This window comes from Globicephala melas, chromosome 9, assembly GCF_963455315.2.
Source record: "Globicephala melas chromosome 9, mGloMel1.2, whole genome shotgun sequence".
NCBI lineage: Eukaryota > Metazoa > Chordata > Mammalia > Artiodactyla > Delphinidae > Globicephala > Globicephala melas.
This window is the reverse complement of record NC_083322.1, coordinates 6,216,654-6,230,836: the sequence shown is the minus strand read 5'-3', so window position 1 is coordinate 6,230,836 and position 14,183 is coordinate 6,216,654. Positions and strand designations below refer to the sequence as shown.

Here is a 14,183-nt window from a genome sequence, read left to right as displayed (position 1 = left end):
AAATGATCTTGCTTCATGTCTCACATGGTTCTGTAAAGCCCACTGATCAGTTATAGATGCTTCAAGAAAACCTTAGCAGGTAAAAAGATTCTAAGTATGTAAGAGTTATTTGCACTTTACACTGAACAGAAGGAAATCATGAAAAGGAGTTTTTGCACTTGGGATATAGAGCAGAACGTAAATTAAGTCTTATTGGGACCTTGTTTCATAAGACCCATAACTCTCATTTAATTCCACGTGTACCAACGCACCGTGCGTATCAACAAAGGGAGACTACATCCTTTCTGCACAAAATCATTTTTTGTGGTTGTTTCTGTTTAATCAGCATTGGGAAAAATGTGACAATACCTGTTCACTGAACTGAGGACCCTGGAGTGGGAATAGCGGGTGAGGGTGTTGGCGAGAGGAGGGGCAGCCTAAGGAAGCGAGTGTGAGGGACGGGGCAGTGAGGGGCCCTGGGCTACTCTGGGGGGACATGCAGGGTCCAGGCAGGGTCTTTGGCTGCTCACAGGACAACAGCTGTGCTCTTCTTCTTGTGGGGAGAGGGAGGCACTGAATTCTCCCCCCACAGCTTCTTCTCTGACCCTTCTTCATCCTGAAAAAAAAAAAAAACAGGAGGAAAATCAATTCTTGGGAGGAAAAGTTTGGAGTAGAGTTAGCTCCATAGAACTGGAAATCAGACAAATGAAAGAAGGAGGAAAGAAAAAGGTGATGGAGGAAGGGGAGCTAGACAAGACCTAGGACGTGGGAAAGAGGGGAACGTGGGGAAATGAGAGCAAAGAAGGGTGCAGAGGCAGAAGGCGGAATTCAACCCAGGACACAGTGATGGGGTCATGCTCCCCAGACAGTGAAGGGCAGAGCAAAGCACGGGAAGAGGGCTGAGTGAGGGGGGGCGTGACCCCTGCTCAGCAGTGTTCCTGCCCCCTTGTCCTTCCCATCCCTAGAGCTCCACCAACCAGATCCGCTCCTTCCCTAGTGCCTCCCTAACAGCTCACCAGGGCCCGGGAGCTCTGGCCACAGAAGCGTCGGAGACCCATGCCCAGGGAAGCCAAGGATACAATGACCTGCAGGACACAGACGGCCAGGAGCAGACCACGGATTCCTAGGAACAAATCCTGAAGATAAAAGAAGAAAACAGTTACAGTCAGGGGTCTGCTCCTCTGCTTCTGCTGTTACTATCCTCTTGCTACCCCAGGAGGGCTCAGACCCTGGCCAACTAACTACTTCCCACCAAAGCAGATTGCATCTTCCAACTATGGGGGCAGCCACTGACTCCACCCCATCTGCTTGCCTGCAATGTGACCTTACCTCCCCCCTGTGAAGAGGTGGGATCCACTGTTCCACCCCCTAGAATCTGGAAGAGCCTGGTAGTGCTTTGATCAACAAAATACAGTAGAAGTGACACTAGGTCAAGTATGGGGTGACCCTTATTTGGCCTGGCAGCTCCCATTTCCTACCTCTTGAAATGCTCACAGTGGGATGCTCCCTGTTGGAACCTGGTTGCTGGGCTACGAGAAGCCCAAGCCACATGGAGAAGCCGTTGTAGGCTCCCTGGCTGATAGCCCCAGCTGAGCTCCCTGCTGTGTGAGTGTGTCATCTTAGCGGTCCAGCCCAGTCAAGCTCTTAGATGACTTCACCCTCAACTGACACCTGACTGCAGCTGCATGAGAAAATGCAAGTGAGGACTGCCCATGTGAGCCTAGTCAACCCACAGAATGGGAGAAGTAATGGTAAATTGCAGTGTTAAGCCAGTACATTTTGGGGTGGAATGTTATGCAGCAATAGACAACTGATAACAGCCACACACCCGGAAAGACGGAAGGGTGGTTCATGAAATGCTCGCTTCAATGTCTCCTCTTTGTCCTCATCCCCTTTGATTCAGGGAATTTTCATGCCATGAGGATCTGAACAATGGCTTCAGATTAAGTTAAAACCTCCTGAACCAAAGACCTCGGATGAGGTCGAAGCTCAGAGAGCCTACATCTCTGCCCTCAGGTGCCCCAATTCCCCAATGCACAGCTGTGACGCGTCCTGGAAGACTGACTCTCCTTTCTCACCATCAGCATTTGCATGTAGCTTCTGCAGCGCTCCTCCCTCCACGATGAATAGGAATCGCTTCGTCTAGTCTCTTCGTACCCAAAGGTGGAGGTGTCAGGGATTAAGGAATCACACACGGAGCTGATGTCATAGAAGACAAGTCCCCAGGTTAAACTATTCACACAGAAGACAACGGCGGCCACGGCCGTGGCAATGCCAGCCAGGGTGAGCAGACTTGATATGAAGCCCTAGGAGAGAGAGGTTCAGGCTGCAGACTCCCGCTATGGGTAGCAGAGCCGTGGGGTCCCGGCCTGAAACCGGTCTCCTCTTCCCCAGCTTCCTGGCTGAGGAAACCCTCCCTACCCCTCCAGGAAAGACCTTAGGATATTTGAAACCAAAGGGGAGAAGACAGAAAAATAGGGCAGGAAAACAGAGACATAGGAGGGGGAAGAGGACAAGGTGCGGCACAGAGGATGCCCAGACTCACTGAAAGTTTGCCGCAGTGTTTCTCATGGACAATGGCCCCAACTCCTGCTGCAATGGCCTAGGAAGAGAAGACACCAGAAAAGTCCTCCAGTTGGCTGTCCTGAAATGATCTCCCATCAAACTTCTCCCAACAGGCCCCAGAACAGCCAATTTGAAGCAGGATCCAAGGAACAGGCAAAGAAACCTAGCAGATGGACAGGACTCCACCTACAACTGCCCCGCTATTCCCAGCCTTGCCTTAAAGAGAAAAACAGAGGGTGGAAGGTTTTTGCCCACCCCCTAAGGCAGCCTCCTCATAACAGAGAGCATCTGGACTCTGGGTCTGTGGCCTCTTCCCCAAATCCCTGACCCAGGTCCAAAAGGAACTTTCTTTCTCTTTGTCCATAAACACTTGCCTCCCTCAGAGCTCACAACCCCTTTCTTACTCACCACAAACCCTGCCCAAAAGGCACAGCCTGAGGCACGCAGCTGAATCCAGGGCCCCAAGCAGAGAAGCCCTCCAAGAGCACAGCTCATAGCCCCCAGCAATATCTGGGTCACCTGCAAGAGATGCGGAAAGCCACACCCCTTCCCGTGAGTCACCTGCTCCAGGAGCAGCCCCCCAGCTCCCATCTAGGTGGCTTTCCTCTCCTCTTCCTCTGCCCTGACTTCTCCGCAGCTCCGATTCTGGAAATTCTGTTCCCTTAATGTCCGTGAAGCAGCCCGTCCTGGTTCTCCCTCATCTCTCTGACTTGCCAGCCTTTTATCCTTCATTCTTTTCTAAATCCCATTTTCCCTGAATACCACAATTTGTCATCCCACCTGATGATTCCTCCTTTTTTTCCTCCTCATTTTCCCTTGGGAAGCCCGTCATCCATGATGGGCCATGATGGCCTCCTTCAGGAAAGGAGAGTGGTCAGCTGACAGCCTACAGTGGTCAGCGCCTTCAAGGTCCCTTCATCTTTCAAACTGAGGGTACAGTCTTTCGGGGTGGCTAACCAGCCAATGATTAAGCAAGGCAGTGGTTCAAGGGCCATTTTCAGCTAACACGGAACTCCTGTGATGGGCAGTCTTTGCTCCCGAGCTCCCCACTGGGCAGGCCCAGACCTCGTCAGCCCTGCCTCATGATCTGATGTCTCCCCCTGCCCAGCCCTGCTCCTGCCCTTTTCATTGCATGGATGTTACACCCCAATAAACCTTTCGCACACCCAACTCCCACTCAGCGTCTGCTTCCTGGAGGATCCAACTATCACAGCCTCTTGGACGTCACCACCTACATGTCCTGCCAGCTTCTCAGATTCATTGCGTCCAAATTCCAGACCCTACGCACACCCTCAGTGTCTGCCTTGCTGACTTCCAGGGCTCCAATTTTCCGGTCTCCTTCACTCCAAACCTCAGCATCTTCCCGGACTCCTCTCCTCCCTTGTACTCCACATCCACTCACTCCCAAGTCATGGCAACCCCATCCTCAAAGGATTTGGACTCCTCTCTTTCCTCCTCATTTCTGCTGCGACGTTGCAGGTGCAGACCCGCCATGCTTCTTACCTGGACACCTCCTGGCTGTGAGGCTGCCTGAAGTTCAGGCACCTGCTCAGAATCCCTCCACAGTCTTCCCACTATCGAAGCTGATTCAGGACAGCAGACTCCTCACCTTGTCACTCAAGGCTCTCAGCAATATGGCCCTGGTCTGTATTTCCAGTCTAATCAGCCATGAGTCCCATTCTCTGTACCCTGACAGAACTTGTCCTATGCTTTCTGGCCTCTTTGCCCTCGTTCTTGCCATTCTTTTAACTCGAAATTCCTTTTCTTCCATCTTCCACCTCTATCTGTCTAAACACGCTGCTTCTCCATTCAAGGTCTGGCTCAGATGCTTACCCCTGCAGGACGCCATCCTGCCTCCCAAGGATGTCACCTGAGCTACCTTTAATTTTAGGCATTAGTGTAGTTGCCTGATCCCTTCTGATGGACGCTGGGCACCTTCAGGTTATTACCTAGATATTCTCTCTGAAGTTTTTCCCCCAAAGTGCCCATCATATTGCCTTGCATCACAGGCCCTCTGTCCACGTGGGTTCAATCAACCTGAATGAACAGCCTCCAGGGACCCTTCCGCCCACCCACCCCCCCAGCTCCGGCTGGGACTGCTCACGTTGCACCAAAGAAGGGATCCACTATTCCTTTCCATCTAAATCTCTGTGGCGAAACTTCCCAAACGTTCTTTTCCCAAACAAGATGGGATACGAATAGTGAGTTTTCATGGGGATTCGACCCACTTTCCTTTTCCGCATCGTACTGAAGAAGGAGCGTTACCCTCCTCTGTGTCACCTTGCTAACCCACCTCTCCATCCCGCCCTTACCCCTACTGCCAGCTGTCCGTAGCTTATGCTGGCCTTGGCAGGATGGTGGGACAGGCGCTCCATCAAGGAGCTCCCAGCTTTTAGCAGTTGTGCCAAAGCAGATTCCTGATGGATGTGGATGTCGATGTGAGTGGGCTGGGACAGCGGAGAGACCACATCGACTCCATTCACAGCCAGCATGTTTTGGGTCATCCTGCCTGCTGGGGAGATGCACAGAAGTGAGGTTTGAGATCTAAGTAAGGGAAAAAGGAATACACTGCATGAGTGCAGGGAGAGAAAACAGTCTTTGAGTCAAGCCAAGTCACGGCATGTGGGATCTTAGTTCCCCAACCAGGAATCAAACCCACGGCCCCTGCCTTGGAAGCACAGAGTCTTAACCACTGGACCACCAGGGAAGTCTCTGTCACAGTGACCTTAATCTGGGATGCAAATCTGAATCACCTCTAGAGTTTTCACCATATAGACTCTTGGACCTCTTCCCAAAATGGTCAGATACAGTTTGTCTGGGTCTTGGGACTGACAAAGAAAGGAATCTGAATTATTTCAGCAACATAGTGTACATATGTACACGTAACACTTTCATATGGTTAAAAAAAAAACAAAAGATAGAAAAGCGTATACTGCTAAAACCCACTCTCCTCTCTTTCTCTCCTAGCCAGCTAGTTGTCTTCCAGGTGGAAAAATAGTATCATTTTCTAATATATCCTACAATGACTTTTTTACATATAAAAACATGTAAAAATATTCTTTCTCTCCCTCTTTTCCCACAAATGGCAGGATAGCACACACAGTTTCTGCACAATGATTTCTTCACAGAACCATCTTTTAAAAATAATCCTACATCGGGCTTCCCTGGTGGCACAGTGGTTGAGAGTCCGCCTGCCGATGCAGGGGACGCGGGTTCGTGCCCCGGTCCGGGAAGATCCCACGTGCCGCGGAGCGGCTGGGCCCGTGAGCCATGGCCGCTGAGCCTGCGCGTCCGGAGCCTGTGCTCCGCAACGGGAGAGGCCGCAGCGGTGAGAGGCCCGCGTACCGCAAAAAAATAATAGTAATAATAATCCTACATCAGTCCATAAAATGCGTCCTCACTCGTTTTTATGGCTGCATAGTATTCCATTGTACGAATGCATCATAATTGTTTTAAGCAGTCCCCTATTTATAGACCTTTATTTTTTTTCTTACAAGCAATGTGGAATCAGCAGGTCAATGGGAATGTGTATTTGTAATTTTAAAAGGTATTTCCCTCCATGGAGCTAATTCCATGCAATTCTCGTGCAAGGGCAATTCCAAGAGTGTCCACTGCTCCTCCCCGAGACCAGCAGCAGGTGTCAGCAAACTTGCTAATCTTTTCAAACGTCTCTTGGAAAAATGACATTCCGTTGTAGATTTTAATCTTTTTTAGTCAATAAAATGCCCCCTTTTAATTGTGTATCTCAGTGACTTTTAGCAAATGTGTACATATGTGCAACCGTAACTACCGTGAAGACACAGAACATTTCTATGTTGCAAAAACTCCCCTAAGGTCCCTTCCCTGGGAACCCCTCCAACCCTTGGCCCCAAGCAACCACCAGTCTGCTTTCTGTGACTACTCCAGTATCAGTTCTCTTATTATGAGTGAGGTTGGTCATCTTTCATACGTTTAAGAGCCTTTTTCCTCTTCTTTTGCGAGCTTTCCTTTCATATCCTATGAACTCCTCGTTACTCTGTTTTGTTTTGGTCTTTATAGGAGTTCTTCGTGTATTTGAAAAATTACCATCGGCGACACGAGTTACAGATAGTGCTTTCAATTTGTGATTTAGTTTTGACTTCATTTGTATTTTTATATAATCAAAGGTTTCAGTCATTTTTTATGATTTCTGGGTTTTATATTGTACTTAAAAGGGACTTTCCCATGTCAAGATTATAAAATAATAATTCATCCATGTTTTCTTCTAAGTGCTTTTATGTTTTCAGTTTTCACATTTAAATGTTGAGCCGTCTGGAATTTACCTTGTAAGTTGGAAAAAATGGGTCCAAGTTGGTTTTGGTTTGTCCTCTTCAGATGGTTAACTTCTAAAGAGTATATTCTGTTTACGGAATATATCATCTTTCTCCCACTGATTTAAAATGCTCCCCTGAGCAAAAATAAAATTCCCGTAGGAATCCAAGCCTATTTTAGTCTTTATATTCTGCCCATTGGTGGATCTGATGAGTCATGCAACATTACTGTAATTTTAATAATGAGTACAGAGTTTAATATTTAGTTGAGCTCTTTCATGACCTGCCCCCCCACGTTACTTTTTTCTTTCATGGCCACTTTTTTTGTTGTTGTTGTTTTTGTTTTGTTTTGGTTTGTTCGTTTGTTTTGGTTTTTGCAGTACGAGGGCCTCTCACTGTTGTGGCCTCTCCCGTTGCGGAGCACAGGCTCCGGACGCGCAGGCTCAGCGGCCATGGCTCACGGGCCCAGCCGCTCCACGGCATGTGGGATCTTCCTGGACCGGGGCGCGAACCCGTGTCCCCTGCATCGGCAGGCGGACTCTCAACCACTGCGCCACCAGGGAAGCCCCTCATGGCCACTTTTGCTAGATTACTTCTCCTTAGGCACTTTAGAATCAACTTGCCTAGCTCCAAAGGAAATCCTCTCCAGGTAATTCTCATGGACATCCTACTTATCACTGTTTAAATCATAACATTATTAATAACAATTCTAAAAACACCAGCAAGAGCAATAAGTTTAAGGCCTTCCCGTTTGTATCGTATGAACTTCACAGAGCAGTTTCACTCCTCACCTACCTGGCCTCCGTGCAGTATAAAGGACGGGTGTTTGACGATTCTGCAGACGTGCAAGGAGGTTCAGACCTGTTCGCAGACACACAAGGAAGCCCAGCCGGGATTCTGGCCAGATCTTCCTTGGGACCCAGCAATCAGCACCATATTTCAGAGTCCAGAATGTGCCTTGGGCTCCGGCTCCCTCTGAGCCCTCCGGATACCACTGCTTCCCCCTCTCGCCTCACCCCCAGCTCCAATCCCCAGCTCAACCTAGATCTTTCTCTTCCTCTGAGCCAGGCCAGCCCCATGCAGATCCCCTTTCACGCCACCCTAACCCCAGGGTGTGGGGCTCTTCCCTGCTGCCTTGGACACTCTTCTCTGCCCAGCTCCTCCCTGTGCCCCTGAAGCTGGGGAGAGAGGGCCAGGATCCCAGCTACACCCTGGGCCCTCCGCCTTCTGCCTTGGCTATTGAAGGACCTCTCACCAGGAAACCACCCAAGCCTCAGTCACCCCACCCTCAGAATAAAGATACGAGGCACTGGGGAGGGAGAGTCCAGCCGACGCGGCCAGGCACGGGCCCCCCGACCTCCCTAGCCATTTTCCTAGTGTCACGTCCTCTATCTAGTGTATCCCTCCCTCCCAAGGAGGTCCTACAGGGACCAGGAATGGGGGGAGAATGGCATCCTGTGAGACAGGATGGGGGCTTTGGGGACTGGTCTTGGAGACTCCTCGAGAGAAAGAGAGAGGGTCCTGCACTGAGAGTCTCCTGGGACGGGTCACCTGGACTGCTCACCTGAGGGCCCTGCTCACCTGCTGTCCTCTGGGAACCAGCGGCCGAGTGGAGCAGAGCTGCCCAGAGCTGAGGCACCCGGCAGTGGGTGGGAGAGAGCAGAAGGAAGGGGTGGAGTGATGAGGGTTTGACCTTCAGCGTCTTGACTTCCCAGAAAAGAGCTGGCCCAAAGGGGCCCCTCTGGGGGCGGGGGGTTGGTCTTGAGTAGATAATCAGGCTGGCGGGAGAAGGCAGAGCGCACAGACACGCACACGCTGGCGTGTTCATCCCTACGCAGCACACACGCTGCGGTGCACACAGCACAGGCAAGTCCTTGTTCAGAAAACCCCTGCCCTGGTGGGGATGGGGGATTTTCCAGGGCTGGTCAGCTCTGCAGTCTCCTCTGTGCTCTCCAGAGCGTCGGAGCCAAGTGATCTCCCCTGGCATCTAGAAAACCCTGGAGGGGCCCTTTGCTCCAGCTGTGTGCTGAGAAGTTGCCTCATCCTTCCCTTTCTGGAGCTCCACCAAACCCCTCTCCTTTCTGCCTGGTTCTCAGCCCCCACTCAGCCGTCCCCAGCCCTCCTATCACCCTCGACCGTGACTGCCGGTCCCTGAGGAGAGCAGGTGAGGCAGACCCTCAGCCCAGGCGGCCTTTTCCCAGAGACCCTTCTCACAGGGCCCCTCCCCAGAGGAGTCCATATCCTGCCCCCTCAAAGGCCCCCCAGAACTTGCTGGGGAGGGAAGGACCGACCACCGTGTAGAGGACATGCATCCAGGAAGGCGGCAGGAGTGGAGGCCAGGTACAGCCCCGTCCCCGTTTGAAGTCAAGTCATTCTGGCCTTGGGCCTCCATCTGCACCCACAGCTTCATGCAGAGGGTTGGGGGGCGCAGTTTGAACAGGCAGCGTGGGGCTGAGTAGCCATTGATGGAAAGGGAGATATGTAGGGGCGGGGGGTGGGTCCCCGGGCTCAGCTGGGAAGCAGATACCTCAACAGTAGTTCAACAGGCAGCCAGGACTCTCTTCTGTCCGGCAGCCTGAGGGCTCTGGAGGGGGAGAGGCAGGGGGGAAAGCCAGGGTGAGGGCCGTGATCACACAAGCGGGCTGGGAGCAGAAAGGAGAGAGGTGAGGGCTCCAGGGCACTGCTTGGTCCAGACCCTGAGGCCGTGGGTGGAGGATGGGGAGACACAGCAGGTCTAGGGTGAAGAGGGCAGCTCCAGTGGGCTGGGCGGTGGCCACAGCCTCAGCAGACGCAGGGATCCCTCACATGACACCCCTCAAGGCAGGTCCCAGATGCTGCACTGTGACCGGGGGCCTCGCCAGCTCCCATGGAATCTGTGCAAACCTCCTGCCAACTCTTCCCCCTGACGCCCCCTTCCTCCCTCCCAGGCGGGTGTCCACCAGCTTGAAGATGGCAGATGGTGGGGACGTGGCCTCTGGGGCTCCCCAGCCCACCTGCATCAAGGTGGACATCCACCAGGAGTCGGCTCTGGCCAAGCTGCTGCTGAGTAGGTGTCCCCTGCTGCAGCCCCACGTGCCCTCGCCGCACGCCGCCTCCCGGGCCCTGGGCCACCGCCGGCTGCTGGTGGCCTCCTGGGTGAGTAGGGCGAGGACGGGCGCCCAGGCTCCCCAGACTGGGAAGGGTAAGCCCCCTCCTCTGGCTGCACGCTCTCCCAGCCAGCCTCTCTCTGAGTGGGATGCTTATGCTCTTCCTAGAGATCAAGTTCCGGCCTTTCCTTCACTTACTGGCCTCTCAGTGAAAGCTGTAGGTAGGGTGGGCTGTGGGCTGAAGGGTGCAGAGGAGCCCCTGACCATTTAAAGTCCCAGCTGGTGGAACCCGGAGTTCATCCTCTCACGGCCCAGCGTGGGCTAGCTCTCCCCTCCCCTAGCCTTCTCTCCCCTCCTGTCCTCTCCCTTCTCGTGCCCCCTCTCTTCCTCTCTTCTCTCTCTCTTCCCCTTTCATAGAGTTCTAACCTTTAGTACATGGAGTGGAAAGTCCTCAAAACTCCCCTGAGGCTTAGACGCAGACTGGGCCTGGGACCCGGGCTCCGGGTTCTTGGGTTTTTCATCTTTCAGGCGGTGCAGATCATGCTGGGGGTGTTCAGTGGGGTCCTGGGGGGATTCCTCTTCATCTCCTACTACACCACGCTGCTTGGATCGGGAGCCCCCATCTGGACAGGGGCCGTGGTGAGTGGGGCGGGAGGACCGTGGGCAGAGGGACCCCCTATCAGAGGTGAGAGACCACCACCATCGACCCCATCAGAATGTAGACTGTTTGCAGCTGAAAAGACTCCCAGATCTCTAGGCTGACACCAGGCTTCTACAGACGGGAAACCAGCTGAGCTAAGGGCTAGGAGAGCCACGGTCACTGGTCAGCTCTCCCGGGTTCCTGCACCGGGCTTCTCCCACCTCTTCTCCCACCTTCAGCAGCAGATCAGCTAAGGATCTAGGACAGGACTCATCTCCAGGCACTTGCACTGAGATGGAGGGAGGCGGAACGTGCTGGAGCGTGTGTACAAGGGAGATGTACCCCCCCCCGGTGGTTTCCCATTGCCCTCTGCAGGCCCTGCACACAGGGGAAGTCCAGGGGGGCTCACCGGACAACGGCAGCTATGTCAGCAGATGGACGTGTGCCATCTGCGGCAGGAGATGGGTGGGCGGATCATAGCAGGAAGGAGGCGCCCTCTGTCCTGCCCACCCTCACAGAACAAGAGCAAAACACACATATCGATTAAGAGAGGAGCCCAAAGTAATGATCGTCATCCACCCCACGGCCGAAAACACTGAGATTAGCTACAGAACTGCCAGACAGGATTCAGATCCATCTTTCCCTTGGCATCAGCCAGACTTCCTGTCCTGGAAGACCCGCTGGGTGGGAGGCTGAGCGCTGTTGGAACGAGCGCCTGCCCTCACCCCGAGGCAGCGGACGCTGATCCTGTACTGAGAGCTCCTCCAACACCCCGGACCTTCCACCCCACCGCCCTGGAGCTTTCATAAAGCACCTGGTGTTGCTTAAAAAGAGAGGGTTTTGGAGAAGGGAAGGGGGGCTTACACCCGACTTGACCATGAGCAGTTTTGATGTCCCTAAAATAGAGGGTCCTGCAGCCTCGGGCGTTTGATTCGGCCTTCAATACCCTCACCACTGAAGACAACAGAGCTCAGCTCAAAACCTCGGGTCCACGTGAGGTGCTGTGGGGAAAGGCCAGCAGGACGGTTGGTTTTGCCTGTGGGACTTGAGGAAGGAAAAAGAAGCAGGCTGCTGGGGGTGGGGCTCGGCTGCCCCGGGCTACCCCTGCTGCTTCAATCCCTCCCCAGGCTGTGCTGGCTGGAGCTGTCGCCTTCATTTATGAGAAACGAGGTGGCACCTACTGGGTGAGTTCGGGGAGGGGTTGACACCAGCCCCGGAAGCTGGAGGCCACCCCCAGCCTGCCGCCCATCCCACGCCCCCTCCACTAGACTTCCCGCTCTTCGTCCCGGGCTGGGCTCCAGAGAGACTGAGTCTCCAAGGTCTGTCTCTGCACACTGCCCTCACCAGGCCCTGCTGAGGACCCTGCTCGCCCTGGCAGCTTTCTCCACGGCCACAGCCGCCATCATCATTGGGGCTAGAAGTTTCCATGAGTACCACCATTTTCTCTTTAATGGTATCTGTGATGTCTCCCCTTCCTGGAGGCCCACCGGGGCCCCCAGCTCTCCGAGTGCAGACGAGGGAAGGCTGCAGCTGTGCACCTCCTATGTGAACATGCTGAAGGTAGCCGGGCCGGGGAAGGCAGCAGGCGGTGGGCAGGGAGGGTCAGACAGTGGAGGAGAGTGAGGCTGTCCACCAAGAAGGGCGTGACCTGTTCTGCCCTGAGCATGTCTCCCGTCACCACAGCGTGGCAGCGAACGAAACAGAAGCGGTTCCTATGGTTGTGGGAGGTACAGATCTGTGGGAAATACAAACACTGAACTCATAATAAAGGAGCTAATACTGCAAATACGTGAAGAGCTGCGAAGGTGTTAAATGCATGTTCAAGTCTTGGGCTTGTCAGGGAACCAGACCACAGCCCAAGCCCATCGCTGCTCAGATGAGGACGCTGAGACCCGGTGACAGGGGTTACTGGCCGCTCTCTGCATGCTACACCCACTGACCCCCACCCCGGGCTCCTTCTTCAGCCTCCCCCCCACCCCGGAAGCTACCGACTTGGGGATGGGATGAATGGGGTGGAGAGTGACCCTGTGCCATGATCAGCGTGAAGACAGACCACAAATGGCAACAGTCTCTCTGGGTGCCTATAGCTTCGGTCCTCTGTCCCCAGGCCCTGTTCATAAGCATCAATGCCATGCTGTTGGGGGTCTGGGCTCTGCTGCTTCTAGCGTCTCTGGTCCCCCTGTGTCTGTGCTGCTGGAGAAAATACCGATCTAAGGAGGTGAGTGCCTAAAGCTTGTGTCTGTGTGTTTGGGGCAGCAGTGCTGTCCAGGGGAGACAGGAATGGAGAGCGGATGGTTTGGGGAGGAGAAAAGTGTCATTACAGTGAGTGTCAAGGGGCATCATTCCTGTCTTTCCACCCCAGGAGTGGCCCAGCCCAGAGACCCCCTGTCCCTGACCAAGTAACACCCAGTCCAAAGACCCTAGTGAGGGACTTCCCTGGCAATCCAGCGGTTAAGACTTCACCTTCCAATGCAGGGGGTGCTGCTGGTTCAATCCCTGGTCAGGGAGCTAAGATCCCACATGGCTCGCGGCCAAAACACTAAAACATAAAACAGAAGCAATATTGTAACAAATTCAATAAAGACTTTAAAAAAATTGGTCCACATCAAAAAAATAAAATCTGAAAAAGAGACCCTAGGAAGCTAGGGAAGTCCATGTACATGGTGGGACCTTGGGGCTCTTTGCATCAGGTACCATGAGGCTGACGGTGGATCTGATTGGCTCCAGAACTAAGCTGCCCTGTAACAGAGCATTTACACTTTCTCTCCCCCATGGGCTGTCCCACCCCCTCCTTTTCCCTTAGAAAAGAGACCCTCCCTTGGAAGAAACTGCTGGGAGTGAGTGAAATTAGCCCTGCTTCTCCAGAGGACTCATGTCTGGAGCTCCACCTGGACTGGGTGTCCCAGCATCTGCCTTGTGGAAGAAGAACCAGGCCGGGAAGAGAGGCTCTCCTCTGACCCCAGTTATCCTTCCCCCATGGCCACAGCCACTGCCCTGCACCACCAACCATCAGAGCTGCTCTGGTCCATTTCCTGCTCACCTTCACCATCCTGCCTGCTTCATGTCCCTTCTTGAGCAATGATGATAATAAACTCTCGTGCTGTTGCTCCCAGTTTCTTGCTTAGGGTATTTCTCTTGGCTGGAGGGAGGCAGAGGAGAATGAGGCAACAGCAAACCTACAAAGCTCGTTCCACTCCCAACAGCCAGTCTGGGTCTAGAGTTGCCGGCCTTGAAAACAGACTCTCTTTGAGGCTGGTCCTGGGACTGTAGGCCCAAATGCCTGGGAATGAAGGATGAAAGGAAGAGAGACTCTGATCCCCACTCCCTGGTATGAATTTTGTCATACCAGGATTGCTAACCAAGGTGGAGGGGAGCGTATCATCATCTAAACCCAAAAAACGAGGAAGGGGAGCAATTACTGTGTTTCAGCCAGAGACAGAGAAACCTGATGGAGATGGTGCTTGATTTGAGCTCTCACCTTCCCAGAGAAACACAGCCAGCCTGAGATGATTCTGCAGCGAGGCATCCTGAGGAATAAATACCCAAACTACCCATTTCTACCTCTTGCTAGTTTTCCCTATTCGCCAAACCTAACAGGAAGTCATGGGACATTGGGCAATGATA

At 53.3% G+C, this 14,183-nt stretch overlaps 2 protein-coding genes across 12 annotated transcripts; one reads left to right on the top strand and one right to left on the bottom strand.

The window, feature by feature from the left end:
- Positions 1–219: 219 nt before the first annotated feature.
- TMEM176B (transmembrane protein 176B) lies at positions 220–8,544 on the bottom strand. 9 transcript variants are annotated; one of them, XM_060304994.2, is made up of 8 exons: positions 8,415–8,544; positions 7,629–7,744; positions 4,857–5,056; positions 2,953–3,063; positions 2,525–2,581; positions 2,058–2,285; positions 996–1,115; positions 220–595 (listed from the first exon to the last, which is right to left on the bottom strand). In XM_060304994.2, exons 3-8 carry the CDS (start codon positions 5,046–5,048, stop codon positions 506–508), a joined length of 798 nt encoding a protein of 265 aa, XP_060160977.1. In that variant the 5' UTR covers positions 5,049–5,056; positions 7,629–7,744; positions 8,415–8,544; the 3' UTR covers positions 220–505. The 9 variants fall into 9 exon arrangements, with proteins under 9 accessions (XP_060160977.1, XP_060160974.1, XP_060160975.1 ...); XM_060304991.2 differs by having other exon boundaries at positions 7,629–7,694; positions 8,398–8,494; XM_060304992.2 differs by having other exon boundaries at positions 4,857–5,053; positions 7,629–7,694; positions 8,398–8,494.
- A 391-nt stretch (positions 8,545–8,935) lies between these two features.
- Positions 8,936–13,667, top strand: TMEM176A (transmembrane protein 176A). 3 transcript variants are annotated; one of them, XM_070046315.1, is made up of 7 exons: positions 8,936–8,997; positions 9,761–9,968; positions 10,448–10,558; positions 11,687–11,743; positions 11,907–12,119; positions 12,667–12,777; positions 13,363–13,667. In XM_070046315.1, exons 2-7 carry the CDS (start codon positions 9,783–9,785, stop codon positions 13,402–13,404), a joined length of 720 nt encoding a protein of 239 aa, XP_069902416.1. In that variant the 5' UTR covers positions 8,936–8,997; positions 9,761–9,782; the 3' UTR covers positions 13,405–13,667. The 3 variants fall into 3 exon arrangements, with proteins under 3 accessions (XP_069902416.1, XP_069902418.1, XP_069902417.1); XM_070046316.1 differs by lacking the exon at positions 8,936–8,997 and adding an exon at positions 9,126–9,173; XM_070046317.1 differs by lacking the exon at positions 10,448–10,558.
- The last annotated feature ends 516 nt before the right edge of the window (positions 13,668–14,183 follow it).